This window comes from Xyrauchen texanus, chromosome 8 (genome assembly GCF_025860055.1).
Source record: "Xyrauchen texanus isolate HMW12.3.18 chromosome 8, RBS_HiC_50CHRs, whole genome shotgun sequence".
NCBI classification, from domain to species: Eukaryota; Metazoa; Chordata; class Actinopteri; order Cypriniformes; family Catostomidae; genus Xyrauchen; species Xyrauchen texanus.
This window is the reverse complement of record NC_068283.1, coordinates 21,995,324-22,009,952: the sequence shown is the minus strand read 5'-3', so window position 1 is coordinate 22,009,952 and position 14,629 is coordinate 21,995,324. Positions and strand designations below refer to the sequence as shown.

At 38.5% G+C, this 14,629-nt stretch overlaps 1 protein-coding gene and 1 pseudogene across 2 annotated transcripts in view; one reads left to right on the top strand and one right to left on the bottom strand.

The window, feature by feature from the left end:
• Nucleotides 1-14,629, top strand: part of LOC127648118 (monocarboxylate transporter 4-like) — a 153,833-nt pseudogene that overhangs the window by 7,719 nt on the left and 131,485 nt on the right.
• LOC127647191 (casein kinase I) overlaps nt 1-14,629 on the bottom strand; it is a 41,248-nt gene that overhangs the window by 2,917 nt on the left and 23,702 nt on the right. Inside the window, exons 3-9 of one of the 2 annotated variants that reach the window (XM_052131304.1) lie at nt 6,313-6,461; nt 5,739-5,967; nt 4,646-4,816; nt 4,415-4,563; nt 3,884-4,055; nt 3,164-3,276; nt 2,571-2,639 (exon numbers count right to left, since the gene is read on the bottom strand). In XM_052131304.1, the coding sequence (XP_051987264.1) occupies nt 2,607-2,639; nt 3,164-3,276; nt 3,884-4,055; nt 4,415-4,563; nt 4,646-4,816; nt 5,739-5,967; nt 6,313-6,461 (1,016 nt within the window). In that variant the 3' untranslated portion in view covers nt 2,571-2,606. The remainder of the gene's footprint in view (nt 1-2,570; nt 2,640-3,163; nt 3,277-3,883; nt 4,056-4,414; nt 4,564-4,645; nt 4,817-5,738; nt 5,968-6,312; nt 6,462-14,629) is intronic. The other variant, XM_052131303.1, reaches the window with a different exon arrangement.

The following is a 14,629-nucleotide window of genomic DNA, read 5'->3' as shown; positions in this document are numbered from 1 at the left end:
GCAGGAGCAGGATGGAAAAACAGTCGTGTGCAGATCTCTACACCAGAGCTCTTTTGCCATGATTCTCTTTATTGGTGGATCTTTTCTTTTAGTAGCTTTAAATGAGAAATTCTGCTATTAAAAAAATACAATTCAATTGAAGTTGAAATATTGCAGACTGATGGCTTGTGTAGGATACCATTCATATGAAATAATGTCTCCAGTCTGTTTTTCAGTGTACTTGTACTAAGCCAATCTCAAGATAAAACAACATAACATCACAAAAATATAAGGTTCTTTTTCTTTGAGACAATCATAAACAGCCTATTTTATTCTATTATCCTAAATATTTTAAGTGGTCCTATGGCCGTCCTTCAAACTCCCCCCACGGCCTGCTACAACACGGGGGCATGTGGCAGGAGAGGGATGGAAACATCAAGGGACACAAGTCTTATAACACAGGGTATTTTTGTTTCCACACTGGAACACAAATAGCTGACGTTTCAAGAGTGGGGGAGGGGCAACATCTAATTGTGTCTTGTAAATTCAGATGCACTATAAAATCTAGCAGTGATTAATGACTAGGTGGCAATACGTTTTTCATGACCCCTCATCAAAGGCAAGGGGCCCATGAGGACTGAATTCAGCCAATCATGTGACTGCTCCTCCCAAAAGGGCGGGGGTGAATTCATCTCTGACATTACCGAGTGAACAAAAGAGCTGCAGAGGTGAGCCATTCAGCAAATCTGAAAAAGCTCATGGCAACACTGCTAAAAAGATTACACTACATACTAGTAGACAGATAAGCATACACTTCACAAAGCATCAGATTTAATTGTACACAAACCAAAATAAAGGAGGCCATTTTCTGTAAACTGGGAACATATCAGGCAGCAGTTTTACACTTTAAAAAAATAATAATTATAAAGCAAAAATACTATTAAAAGGAAGAATTATCCCAAAATGAAAATGCTGTCATTTACTCATTCGGTACTGTCTGACTTACTTTCTTTAGTGGAATCAAAAAGGAGATGTTAGGCAATATGCTAGTCTCAGTCACCATACATACAATGAAAGGTTATTATTCTGCCTAGCATTTCCTTTTGTGTTCCACCGAAGAAAGTCTTACTGGTTTGGAACAACATGTGGGTGAGTAAATAATAGTTTTTGGGTGAATGATAAGTGTAAACTTTAAGTGTAAATCTGCTTTGATCAGTAGGTGCAGGAGCAAGTGCAGGTGATCACACTGCATGCCAGAGAACCAGCAGGCCTAAACCAAGCGCTGGGGGATAAGAGATTTACACAGAAAGAGGCATCCACACCCAGGCAACTAGAGGTTACAGCATGTCACATAATACAGTGTAGATACACACACTCACAGGCAGAGGGTGCATCACAGCACTCTGCTGTGCACGGCAGCACCAATTCTGTTTGTATTTCTACTGATTTTGGATCAGCTCTACGAATACCAAGATAAGCCTGATAAACTATTGTTTAAAGGGGTAGTTCATCCATTCTCACATTGTTCCAAATCTGTATAACTTTCTTCTGTGGTACATAAAAGGAGATGCTAGGCAAAATGGCAGCATCAGGCACCCTTCACTTTCATTGTGTGGAAAAATATGCAATGAAAGTAGATGGGGATTGAAGCTATAACATTCTGCCTAACATACCCTTTTATGTTTTATGGATGAAAGTCGTATAAATGTAGAATAACGTGAGGGAGAGTAAATCATGATATACATTTATTTTTGGGTGAACTATGCCTTTAATTATTGCTAGTAATTGCTCTGGAGTATATGGATGGTGGTGGCAGATGGTTTAATGGGCATATGCCCATGTTTTGTATTGCAAAAAATATTTGAATGGCAGAGAGAACTGTGCTTTATTTTGTTGATCACACTAATCTGATCATCTGTGAATTAATGTAAAATTTAAGCACTGACATATTAAGATATGTAAGCCAATACACTGTTTAGTTTACATGTCATGATGGCATTTGGTCAGCACCAAGGGACATTTAAATGACTTTAAAGGGGAAATCTCATTATTACAAATACCTCATCTGGCCCATTAGGGGTTGAAATTATGCTGTGAACATTTCAGGACCATCTGAGGCTTATGTTTTAGCACATTTTGTCAAAATAAGCTACAGTGCAACATTTTAAATTCAGTTAAAAATGGCTCCGAGGATAACAGTACCGTCCATCTGTGTGTAACGAATCACATCATCTGAATTATTTTCCTTGTATGGATTAAAAATGCAGTCTGAGTCATTAGTGTGTGTGAGGTCGTTAAGCGGTTAACCAGGATGAAACCAGAATCAAGTACGCAAGTATCCCAGCTATAAAAGCTGGTGGTTTCAGTATTTTAATAACACCATATTTATATTTAATTGAAATACAGACATTGAAGTGCTTCATCTGAATTAGAGCTGGGAATTCTGTGGGGTTGAGCCTCGTGTGAGTGATGTGATGTGCTGCATAACAGCCGTACAGCAGTGATGTTGGACAGGGAATCTATTACTGAGTGCAGGGAGGTGGAGGTAGTCCAGAAAAAAAAAAAAAACACTGAACCCAACTGTCACTCACCCAATGCCGTCTTTCACACCAGAGCATGGCGAACATCTACTTGCTGTGGTGATCAAAGGGAATGCTACTCTGAGGTGGGTGGGTTGGTGGAGGGGGAAACAAATATATTTGTAAAGAAATCAACAATGTGGTCATCACCTAAAAATGTGGATCTTAATAAAGGTGTTGTTACAGTAAGATAGCAAATACTCAAATTGTCAGGGATTCTGTTGACAGAATTATGACTGTGAGCGGCATTTCAGGAATGTACAAGTTTCGAAAAGAACTCATGCAAATATGATTCTAAATCCATGGCAATGGTTACACAATGCACCAGACCAGGCCAGAGCAGACACAAGCTCCATCTTAGCACTCTTACATGGCAAACATTCTCCATCATCTTTTCCTTTGTCTCTCTTCTAGATAGTGATTGAGAAGAGCAAGCCTGTTTGTGAAGCTCTTCTAACTATTCAAACCCATTTGTCGTCAAAATGGACAAGAAATAAAGACAAAGGGCCATTTAAGAGAAGTGGACCTGGGGCCAGACACTGGCACTGCTGCCAAACACAGGCAACTATGGGCAAAAAGGCTGATTTCGACTTAGAAGTTGCTACCTGTGTTGTAGACATGCGTGAGGTGTCCTGTCGGCCAGTTAGATCAGAGGAGGAAATGTTGACAGGGGCACCGCGGTGCAATCTCATACTGACCTTCCTCTCTCGCTCCATTCCTGAGAAAAAGACAAAAGGAAAATGGAAAGTTTGGCTACTGAGACTCCATCAAAACAAAAAATGCTTCTGTTTTCCAATGTGGAACTTCTACACCATAATGTAATTACACCAAACTGGAAAAACTGCATTACATAAAACTCAGGGCTTCACAATGAATACGTGTTATTTGAATTAAAGACACAGTAACGCTAAATTAAGTTAACATGTTAGATGTGACGTGGTGGGGTTGAGTCTGTATGCCCAAATGTCAGAAAATGTCAGTCATGTCTAACATGCATCCTGTTAAGGGAAAGAGTTTGCAACCCTTTAACCACTTCCTCTAAACTCAGATGACAAGCAATGTGACAAAAAACTAGCCGATCAATACAAATTGCCTCATTGCAAAGCAGTGAAAAGAGAGAAAAGCCTTCTGTACTTTCCAGATTAAAACAACATCCTCATGAGCAAGCAAACAAAAACATGTCCTCGGATGTTTGAGCCTCAAATGTGCCATCTTATTTTGCTGTAGTTAAAAAAAGAAAACAGCAAAAAACAAACAAGTGCCAACAGGCAGTAGAGCACCACTGACAGGCAGTAGAGCACCACTGACAGGCTGAACGTCTTTACCTGTGTGTGAGGTTGGCGTGAGGGGTGTGGGCGGTGCTACTTCTTGTGTTCCTCTGGGTCTACCTGAGCCAGAAGGCATCATGCCACGGGCAGCAGGATTCCGCCCATGCCGCAATCTTTCCTCCCGATCTCTTCGCTCCCTCTCTGGATCTTCTGCTGCTCTGTTTGCACCCTAAACACCACACCATGAATGAAGCAGATAAACATTAAAGGGATAGTTTAGCCAAAACTAAAAATATTTGTTATCATTTTCTTACCCTCAGGTAATTCCAAACACATATGAATGACTTTCTTGTGTGGAACACAAAGCGTAATGTTAGGGACTGACAGACTCAGTCACCATCACTTTCAAATCATCTTTATTCCATACTATGAAAGTGAATGGTGACTGAAACTGTCAGTCCAAAACATTCTGCCTAAAATCTTCTGTTGTGCTCCATTGAAGAACATCATATAGGTTTGGACTGACATGACAAACAACAAATTAACAAATATAGCGACTTTGCAAAGTTAAACAGTATGAATACTCACGAATTTGAGCATGTTCCAGTCAAAAACGTAATCGTAAGAAAAGCCTTGTCGGTGAAAAAGGTTCCTGAAGAGCTGTCTCAGGTAAGAGTAGTCGGGCTTGTCATCAAAGCGAAGGGAGCGGCAAAAGTTGAGGTACGTGGCAAATTCAGCTGAAATAGAGACCACAACCTATTACTGACAGCTCATTACAATCACGCTAAAAAAGCAATGATAACAGTGGCAGTAGCTTACATGGGTATCCTTTGCAGAGGACTTCAATGGGAGTGGACATTTTCTTCTCACTGATGCGCTCATACTTCTGTCTCTTTGTGGCTGCCTTTAGACCCTGCCATGGCAAAGAGCCCAAGTTGAAGTACATGAGCACATAACCAAGAGACTCCAAGTCATCTCGTCTGGATTGCTCTGCAAAGAAAACACCAAAGATAATCACATAGGTCATTATGATGGTTATATTATTCTTGGGACATACAGTTCTATGCAAAAGTCTAAGGCACATTTTATTTTTCACAAACGGTTAAACTTAAAATGGTTATTTTTATATATTGTGTTATTAGTATATCAGTAGGAAATATCAATGTTAAATTTTAACATTCCCTTTGCAAAGAGAATTGAACAGAAGAACAAGGAGCTCTACAACAGATGATATGGCCCCCACAGATCCCGGATCTCAACATCATTGAGTCAGTCTGGGATTACATGGAGACAGAAGCAATTGAGACAGCCAAAATAGATTTGCTTTACGGTTATCATTATAAAGTTAATTGAACATACAGGTTTCTGATATCTGGTTCAATGATCCCGTTTCCACCTTGAATTAAGATGCACTATTGGTGATCGGATCACATGTCTAAACACTAAATACAGGTCTAAACGGTGTCTAAAACGTTGTGTGATTGGATCGCAAAAGCCCACATATGTATGTGGTCAAAAACGCATTTGATATTTCACATGAGATGTAAACACTAATCCGTCCTGTATGCGTCTTGGTAGCAGCGAAGCACCTCCCCTCACCTGTCAATCAACCACTGCACTAAAACAAGAGTTTAAACTTTGCTGTTTAAAGGGAGTCTTTTTTTGCACTTTCTTTGACTTTGTTGTGGTTTATTATCATGCAGGAACACACACCGACATAGTGATTGATGTATGTCGTCATGAAACAAGAGTCCCTTCCCTCCAAATCCAATCACAAGTGGTCACAGAAGATGCATTAAAATGACCAGGTATAAAGAGTAATACGTCTCACCTGACCACATGTGAACGGATCACCCGAGACACATCCTAATACCAGGTGTAAATGGGGTCAATATGACATGTGTCAGAGTACCTATTCCCAAGTGGGTGTTGATGGAAGCGTAGCGAGCAGTTCCCGTCAAATTTTTGTTCTCGCGGTAAGGGATGTGCTGGTGGGTGCGAGCATCTCTGTACTTCTTGGCCAGGCCAAAGTCAATGATGTAAACAAGGTTGCCCTTTTTCCCCAGTCCCATAAGGAAGTTGTCAGGCTTGACGTCTCTGTGGATGAAGTTCTTTGAGTGGATGTACTCGATACGGCTGATCTGATGATGAACAGAGGACAAGTTCAGCAGGTCGAAGGATAGAAAGAGTAAAAGGGAGGAGCAAAACAAGAGGCAGAGACTGCATGCACACCAATTCAAATACAGCAATGAATGCATGACAATGTTCAACACGAAGGCCTTTTATGATGCCCATTGTCATTTAATACATATCAAACACAAAGTGAAAGAGAATACTGATTTGTCTATATATAACAGCTGAAGGAATAACAATAAAGCTTGTCATGTCACAAGAGCACCACTTATTGGTGTAATTTTCCCATTTTTGGTTTCCTATGAAAAAAGGTAGTGGAAAAAGGTAATGGGTGATCATGTCTGCAGCCTCACCATCTGGTCAGCCAGCAGAAGAACAGTCTTAAGGCTGAATTTGCGAGAGCAGAAGTTGAAGAGATCCTCCAGACTGGGTCCCAGCAGCTCCATCACCATCACATTGTAATCTCCCTCTGCTCCACACCATTTGATTGTTGGGATACCAACTGAAAAAGAAAAAACAATTACTACAGAAGCATTTTCCCCCACAGATCTGCAGTAGGAAACTTAAGAGAAAATTCACCCACAAATGAACATTGTCATCATTAACTCACTGTTTTGTTCAAAACCTCTTTGACTTTCTTTCATGGAACACAAATGGAGATGTTGGGTCACCATTCACTGAACTGAAAAATATGCAATATAAGTGAATGATAACATACTGCTTTGCATCGACTTTTGTGTTCCACAGAAAAAAAAACCATGTCAGATATCATGAGTGGGAGTAAAAGACAATTTAAATTTTTGGGTGAACTGTCCTTTTGGGAGGGAATATAAAGTGGTTTGTGAAGGAAATTTGCTTCACGCTATTCTCTGTGGTATCCACGCACAACTCACCACATACCCCACCGAGAGCGAACCACATTATAGCGATCACAAGGAGATTACCCCATGTGACTCTACACTCCCTAGAAACTGGACAATTTGGTTGCTTAGGAGACCTGTTTGAAGTCACTCAGCACACCCTGGATTAGAACTCACGACTCGACACACTATCATATAAACCAATCTAATTGTTAACAAAAATGTCAGTGAATGCGCAGTAAGTAGTGGCAGAAAACCGGTAGACTGTTGTGTTTGATTTGACCTATTAGATGATTAAAAAATAGAACGACAATCATAGACATTCTTAACTATACAATTATAATTATATGAGTTAATAAAAACATGTAATAATGTTTGCTATAAATGCTTCCTGCAAATTCGTGAGTTTAAATTATCTGCTCAGTCCAGTCAGCTGTTGATGGCTAGAAGCCACAGCAGTCTACAAGAGCCCTCGAAATCATTTAGCAACAAAGTAATCAGATAAAATTGTATTTTTTGCGCACGGTTGCCACCACTTTCGTGTTTGACGCAAGTGGTGACTATGCCAAAGGATTGGTATAGAATTATGCTAAAGTGAAACTGTTCATTCTGTATTCTTTAGAGTGTAGACAAGTCTTTCCACATATAGCTAGCATACTGAAGGTTATCTGGGGAGAGGAAGAGACAGAGGGTTCATCAGTGTTCTAGAGGGTCAGAGTTCTCTCAGCAGCTGCTTTCGTGTCTACCGTTGTGTGCACCATGATCCTGGCCACTGCATTCAAGTGCACAGTGCTTTTGCTGTTCAGCACTTTGCAGAAAACATCTTCCAGGTCAGCTATTCCTGCGCAAACTCTGAAGACTAAATATATCTCTGGTCTAAGCAGTACAGCATGCCTTTCCACTCTCAAACATATTAACCAGGACATATTAATAGGAATTCAAATAGAAAAAAACATAACCTTGTGCTTTTCCATGTATGGACATGAACAAATATACAAATTCCAACTATAAAATAATTGGAAATAAAAATGTATCATAACATACAAGGTAGTTTTCTTCTATGCATGCATGAACGCATGTACATGTGCACGCATACACAACAGAAATTAACAAGGGTGTGGAGTAAAAGAAATGCCACCAAAAGTAACAAAAATGCACCTAATATTTAAACTGTAATGGAAAAAAGCTCTTTAAATGAACTCCCTATTTACAGTGTATTATATACTTTTTAGTCATACACTGATCAGCCACAACATTAAAATCACCTGCCTAAAATTCTGTAAGTCCCCCTCGTGCCGCCAAATCAGCACCAACCTGCATCTCAGAGTAACATTCTGAGATGCTATACTTCTCACCACAGTTGAACAGTGTGGTTATCAGAGTTACCGTAGACTTTGTCAGTTCGAACTAGTCTGAACATTCTCTGTTGACCTCTCTCATCAACAAGTAATTTCTGTCCACAGAACTGCCCCTCACTGAAAGTTTTTTTGTTTTTGGCACCATTCGGAGTAAATTCTAGAGACTGTTGTGCATGAAAATCTCAGGAGATCAGCAGTTACAGAAATACTCAAACCAGCCCGTCTGGTTAGAACTGACAAAGTCTATGGTAACTCAGATTACTGATTGTGGTGAGAAGAATATCATCTCAGAAAGCTGTTCTGAGATACGGGTTGGTGCTGTTTTGGTGGCACGAGGGGGACCTGCACAATATTAGGCAGGTGGTTTTCATGTTGTGGCTGATCCGTGTATATTGTGTAAGATACAAATTGATGTTAATTTGATTTTACAGGCAACAGCCTATCTTATTGTTCAGACAGATTTTTTATTAATATTGAATAAATGTATTTGGTTGACAAAAGGATGACAAACTGTGTGTTTGGCATGGTTAGAAGACAATATGCTACAGCTTAAAATCAACAACATCCAAATGAAAGATAATTTCTGGCAATGGCATGGACATACTTTTTCACTGTGAAAAGTTAGTGTCTTGTCAGTTTGTTTGCTTGTGCATGCTGTGCTAAATAAGGCTGGGCGTGGTGGAAGAGACCCAGTTTGGAAATGGAATGCAGAGGGCCCGCACCTCCCCCTCAAACCCACTCCCCTCCGCACACACCATCTGGCCCGGATCCATGTGATCACAAAGAGCACAAGTACTAAGGGAAGTTCACTCAGAATGTCAGTTTTTTTGTGGCACAATGTCAGAGCAACTTTGGCCGCTGCTGTACGAGCGGCATCAGTGTTCAGTCATGCTGGGCACTTCATGTATATTCATACTGCCATTTTTGAAAGCCAGTACTGTGTAGCAACTGGATGAATTGAGCCATACAGACAATATGCACTGAGAGTAGCATGATAAACGTGATCTTGCACTTATTCATTAATACCTTATTTAAATTATTTTTTTGCATTTTAGGTTTTTAGAAGGAGCTGATTTTTTATTTATTATTAGCATATTGTTGTGTGTGTAAACTCAATGTTTTGTTCATGCAAACTGGTCCATATGATGCAACAATTACAAGCACCACAAATGAAACAAGCCAACATTTACTTTTCATACCACATAAGGCTAAATATTCATAAAATGAGGGGTTTCATTGGTGCTGACAAAATACAGACAGTTTCCTGAGATCTCGTAATGCCACTCTGATGAGAAAGATGTTGATTCACCGACTGATGATGTGAGGGCGTCATGATTGGTCACGGTTGATTGGCCACCCACCATCCCCCATATTATTCTGTAACTCTAGCTTCCTTTGTGACACTGTCCAAAAAATGAGAATCCCGTGAGCTACGCCTCAAATAAATTACTCAAAAGAAATAACGCCAGTGCGTCCTGCTGGATTTTTCCGTCATTACAGTGGAAACAACATACAATACTCTGTCATTTTGGGGCAATCAGATAAGTGTAAGACATCATTAGAGACTATAAAGGCTCTACTTTTATTTGTGTACACTCACAATAACAACAAAACCTTATGCTTTTGTAAAATAAAGAAAATTAAAAAGGGTGCGCTTTCAGCAGTCTCTGGGGTCACAAGCATATTTCTGAAAAATGTCACAAAAATGAACAAACTCAGCGAATACGTATCACACAAACATGAAACGTATGTCTAAAGAAAGCTTAAAATGTCTACTTTTAAATAAAACAATTCAAAATTAAAACAAATATTCTCCTGCAATGTAATCTGTATGAAACCAAGCAATGTACAATTTTTCCTGTCTCAACTAATTATCCCTAATGTGATCACACATAATGTGAGCACGGACAGAGGGCGCTATTCATACGTATGAGTAAGTAATTTGGTTTTACTTGCATATTAGTTGACATGCTATTTTATATAAACATGTACATATTTTACTAGTGGGACTGTTTCCAGACTTGCAAACCAGGATTCAGGGTATTGCAATTTGAAATATGACTCCTAGTAGGCAAGTTTTAGTTACATTTAACCCTCTGGGGTCTGAGGGTGTTTTGGGCCCTGGAGAAGTTTTGATATGCCTTGACATTTGTGCTTTTTTTCAGTTGCTTAAAAACATATTAATGGCTAAAATCTGATTACACTGTATTCAGCACAAACTGGGCCACAATAATATGTGAGCAACGTGTGTACATGTTTGCATTTTTGAGAACATAACGTTTATGCATGGTTTTTGAAATAAATATAATTGAAATAAGGCCATACAACACATACTAAATATTTGTCCACAAGCCTTTTGAGAACTGGATCTTGTAGCCTAGAGGTTTTGCAACAAAATTATGTGAAAACCTTCCTGATCACTCATTCATACAAAACAATATAGTCATTTAACTTTTGTAAGACACTTTTAGTGTAAGAAAGGTCATATGCGAGGAGGTGTGAACTCTCATGGATATTGATTGTAATTCACACCCGAGGAGACAAAAGACCCTCCCATGGGCCTATCAATGAGGAATGTGACCGAAAGAGAATGAATGTGAGGAGACTTAATGATCAAAATCAAGTTTTAAGTTAAAAAGAAATCTGCCTAAATATTTTCTTTACAAAAAGAATTCACGTAAATGTTTTAGACCTACACTACCATTTAAACATTTTAGAAGTCTCTTCTGCTCACCAAGACTGCATTTATTTTATTCAAAAATACAGTAAAAACTGTGATATTGTTAACTATTTTTACAATTTAAAAGAACAGTTTTCTATTTGAATATATTGTAAAATGGAATTTGTGATCAAATCTGAATTTTGGGAGTGGTTTGTCACTGCAGAATTACTTTGTCACTGCAGTCTTCAGTGTCACATAATCCTTCAGAAATCATTATAATATGCTGATTTTCAAATATGGGCATATTTAAAGTGCATTTTACTCATTTAACCTGAACAGATATTTGCAAGCACAAGCATTGTTGATGAGGCAGCATAAACACTAGTTGAAATATAATCTAAAAATTCATATTATTTTTACATCATATTATATATCATTTTATCATACAACATACAATTTAAATGCCTGCTTTAGCCGAAACAACATTTAAAATGTAACTAAAACTTGCTTATTAGGACATATTTCAAATTTCAATACCCTGAAAATTGGCTGGCAATTCTGGAAACAGTCCCACTAGTAAAATATGTACATGTTTATATAAAATAGCATGTCAACTAACGAAAACTAAATTACTTATCCGAAATTGTATTCTTGGCTGGATCAAATCTCTCTTCAAAATGCAAATGTTCATCGGAGTCCCACTCTTCTTCTGAAGAAAATGTTAACTCTTAGTCACTATCCAGGAGCATTCTCACTTGTGTATCGTGCTGTCTTTCAAATGCACAGAAAAGTGAATTAACTTTGTTTTTACGGCACAGTCGGGGGCGTTCACCATTTGCATTGATGGCCTCAGCACATTAGCGTATGAATAGCGCCCTCTGGCTGTGGGTGTGATCACATTAGTGATAATTAGTTGAGACAGGAGAAACTGTACATCGCTTAGTTTCAATTACATTGCAGGAGAATATTTGTTTTAAATTTGAATTGTTTTATTTAAAAGTAGACATTTTAAGCTTTCTTTAGACATATGTGTCATGTTTGTGTGATGAGTAGGGATGTAACGATATCACGCTGGTAAACGTGTCTCGATATCGTAGTGGTTGGGTTACAATATTAAAAGGACAGGTGTCCGTCAAAAAGCAAGAGGATTAAACACAGTCCCGCAGAACAAATCATTGTTAACTACATAGACCATGATCCTTTGCGCTGTGTCGTCACAACAACCGTTGTTAAGCCAATAGGATTGCACGCTGCACGCTGTCCACACAAGCTCACAGCAAGCCAGCATGGCCGACAGCGATACTTGTAAGGATGAAAACAACAACCCCGAAGTTGAGATTGTGCCAGCCCCTGCAGCTTTTAAATCAGATGTCTGGAAACATCTTGGTTTCGCCGTGTCAAAAAACGCAAAAGGAGAGAAGGTGGTGGACAGACAATGGACTATGTGCAAGCACTGCCACAGTAAACTGCGATACAACACGGGAAACACAAGCAACATGCGAAGTCATCTGACGACCCATCATCCCGAAAAGTTTGCAGATTCTCTCACAAATCAAGTCCTGTCAAAAAACCCTTGAACATTAGCTAAAGGATAGTTCAGTGTTTTTCAGAAGGCTTTTCACCAGACTGTTTAAGGATTTTTTTTTTGTTTTTTTTTTCTTCTCCATTGCAATGTAGATATTTTGATCTTTCTGATGAAAAACGTGAACATAAGCTAAATGATAGGTCAGTGTTTTTTTAAAAGGCTTTTTGACTGACTATTTTATTTAAGTTTAAGTTATGTTCCTAAATACCAGTTTTAAAAGGCTGCTTTTATTTGCCTTGTGCATAAACCTGACTTAACTTGATCTTTGTTTGCACTTAACCTCTTCCCAATCCTGTAAAATTAGCCTAAAACGCCTAATCAAGGCATACCCAAAGTAAATTTAAAGCTGTTCTTGAACCGTTTGGAGTACATGCATGGTTTTGGTCACATTTGAAAGGGGACACTCTTAAGTTTTTTCTCCAGCAGTCAGAATTACTGTAAGTGCTACTGATTTTGAGTAATAGAAGTTTGAACACAATGAAATAGAATTTTCTTTTTCCTGCCTGAAATTTTTTTTGCATACAGATGCCTGCAGATGACTATAACTTGTAGCTATTAGCTTGAGAACACAATGGGATCACAGCATGAATCCTTACCTAGTCCAGGTTCAAATGTTATAACAATATCATAAAAAAATGAATATTTTACACATGTTTTTCTAAGGGTACACCCAGGCGTTTTACAAAAGTGCCTTTTGGATACTCCAAAAGGTCACTTTGGAAACCTAGGACAAAAAGGCTGCAACTTTTGAACGCTTCAACGTACAGTCATAATTGTGGGCTCTAATGAAAGATGACACTTAGAGCTATCATATTCCATATCCAGATCCACTATTAGTTTTGCTGACACAGAGTAACTGATGCATAAACACATTAGAGTGCCTTTTCCTTCTTGAAACTAAATGTTGTGCATATAAAAGAGTCAAAACTAGTGCTATGGTGGACAATTTGTTTATATAAAAAATACACAACAAACTATTTACATTAATTTTTACATAAAGTATTTACAAACCATTATAAAATTGTACATGTTTCTAGCAACATGCCAGTCATTGTAGCAGTCACATTTGTGTACAAAGCACATAGGCACAACACAGGAGAATACTTCACTGGTGTCTTTGCATGACACTGCCTGCACTTCAGACGACCAGCGGTGCAGGATTTGGTGATGTGCAACAGCCTGTGATGTGCTCTTCAGTGGAGCAGGAGATACGGGTCTGGCTGTGGATTGAGACCCCAACTCTGCCATGCTCCTCAGCAAGGGTCTCTCTGAAAGCCCTCCTCTCTTGATGAGGTGCTGTCCTGCTGCTCCACTTTATGTGGCCGCTTGCTGAGTGGGGGATAATAAATAAATGTAATTTACAAAGCTAGACACAACTTCTCCATCTTTTCTGTATTCTATATATATATATATATATATATATATATATATATTAGTTTTTCTTTTCGAGTGTGTAAAAATGTATTATTGTATGTATATTTACTGTAAATACTGTATACTTTGCCAATGTACTATGGAACAAATAGATGGGCCTACACCTCCCCATGAATTCAGCACTGTAACAAATAGATGGCCCTACACCTCCCCCACCTCCCCGCATTGTAACAAATAGACTCTCAAACACAACATATATTCTTATTTTCAACTTATATTTATTGATTTATTTACTATATATATATATATATATATATATATATATATATATATATATATATATATATATTTTACAGTAAATATACAAAACATCTATATAGCATGTCAATAGATCTGAAACAAACAATGAACTAAAAACACGCACAAACGGTTCAAACACTCACTGAGGAAACACACGACAAAGGGTAATTACAAAATGTGTATTCATTATTCAAACTAAAGCTTATTTATCGGAATATACAGTAATATATGTTATAAACACAAGAAAACACTTACTTGTCCAGAGCCGTGTCTCATCTCTCCATCTGCCTCTGAATCATCTGTATTGTTTTCAGAAATTTCATCTCCAAACTCAGAATTTTGACAATGAATGCCTTCTTATATCACATCCTGGGGTGAAAATCCTGTTTTTCAAGTCCGTTTCACCATATTTAAATCGCCAAATGTGTAAACAGTTCCAAAGCAGCTCTGCATGCATTTACGCACGGAGGCGCACAGCAGGGGTAAACTCGAGGAAACTTTATGCACAGGAATAACAGAGCCGTCATCTAA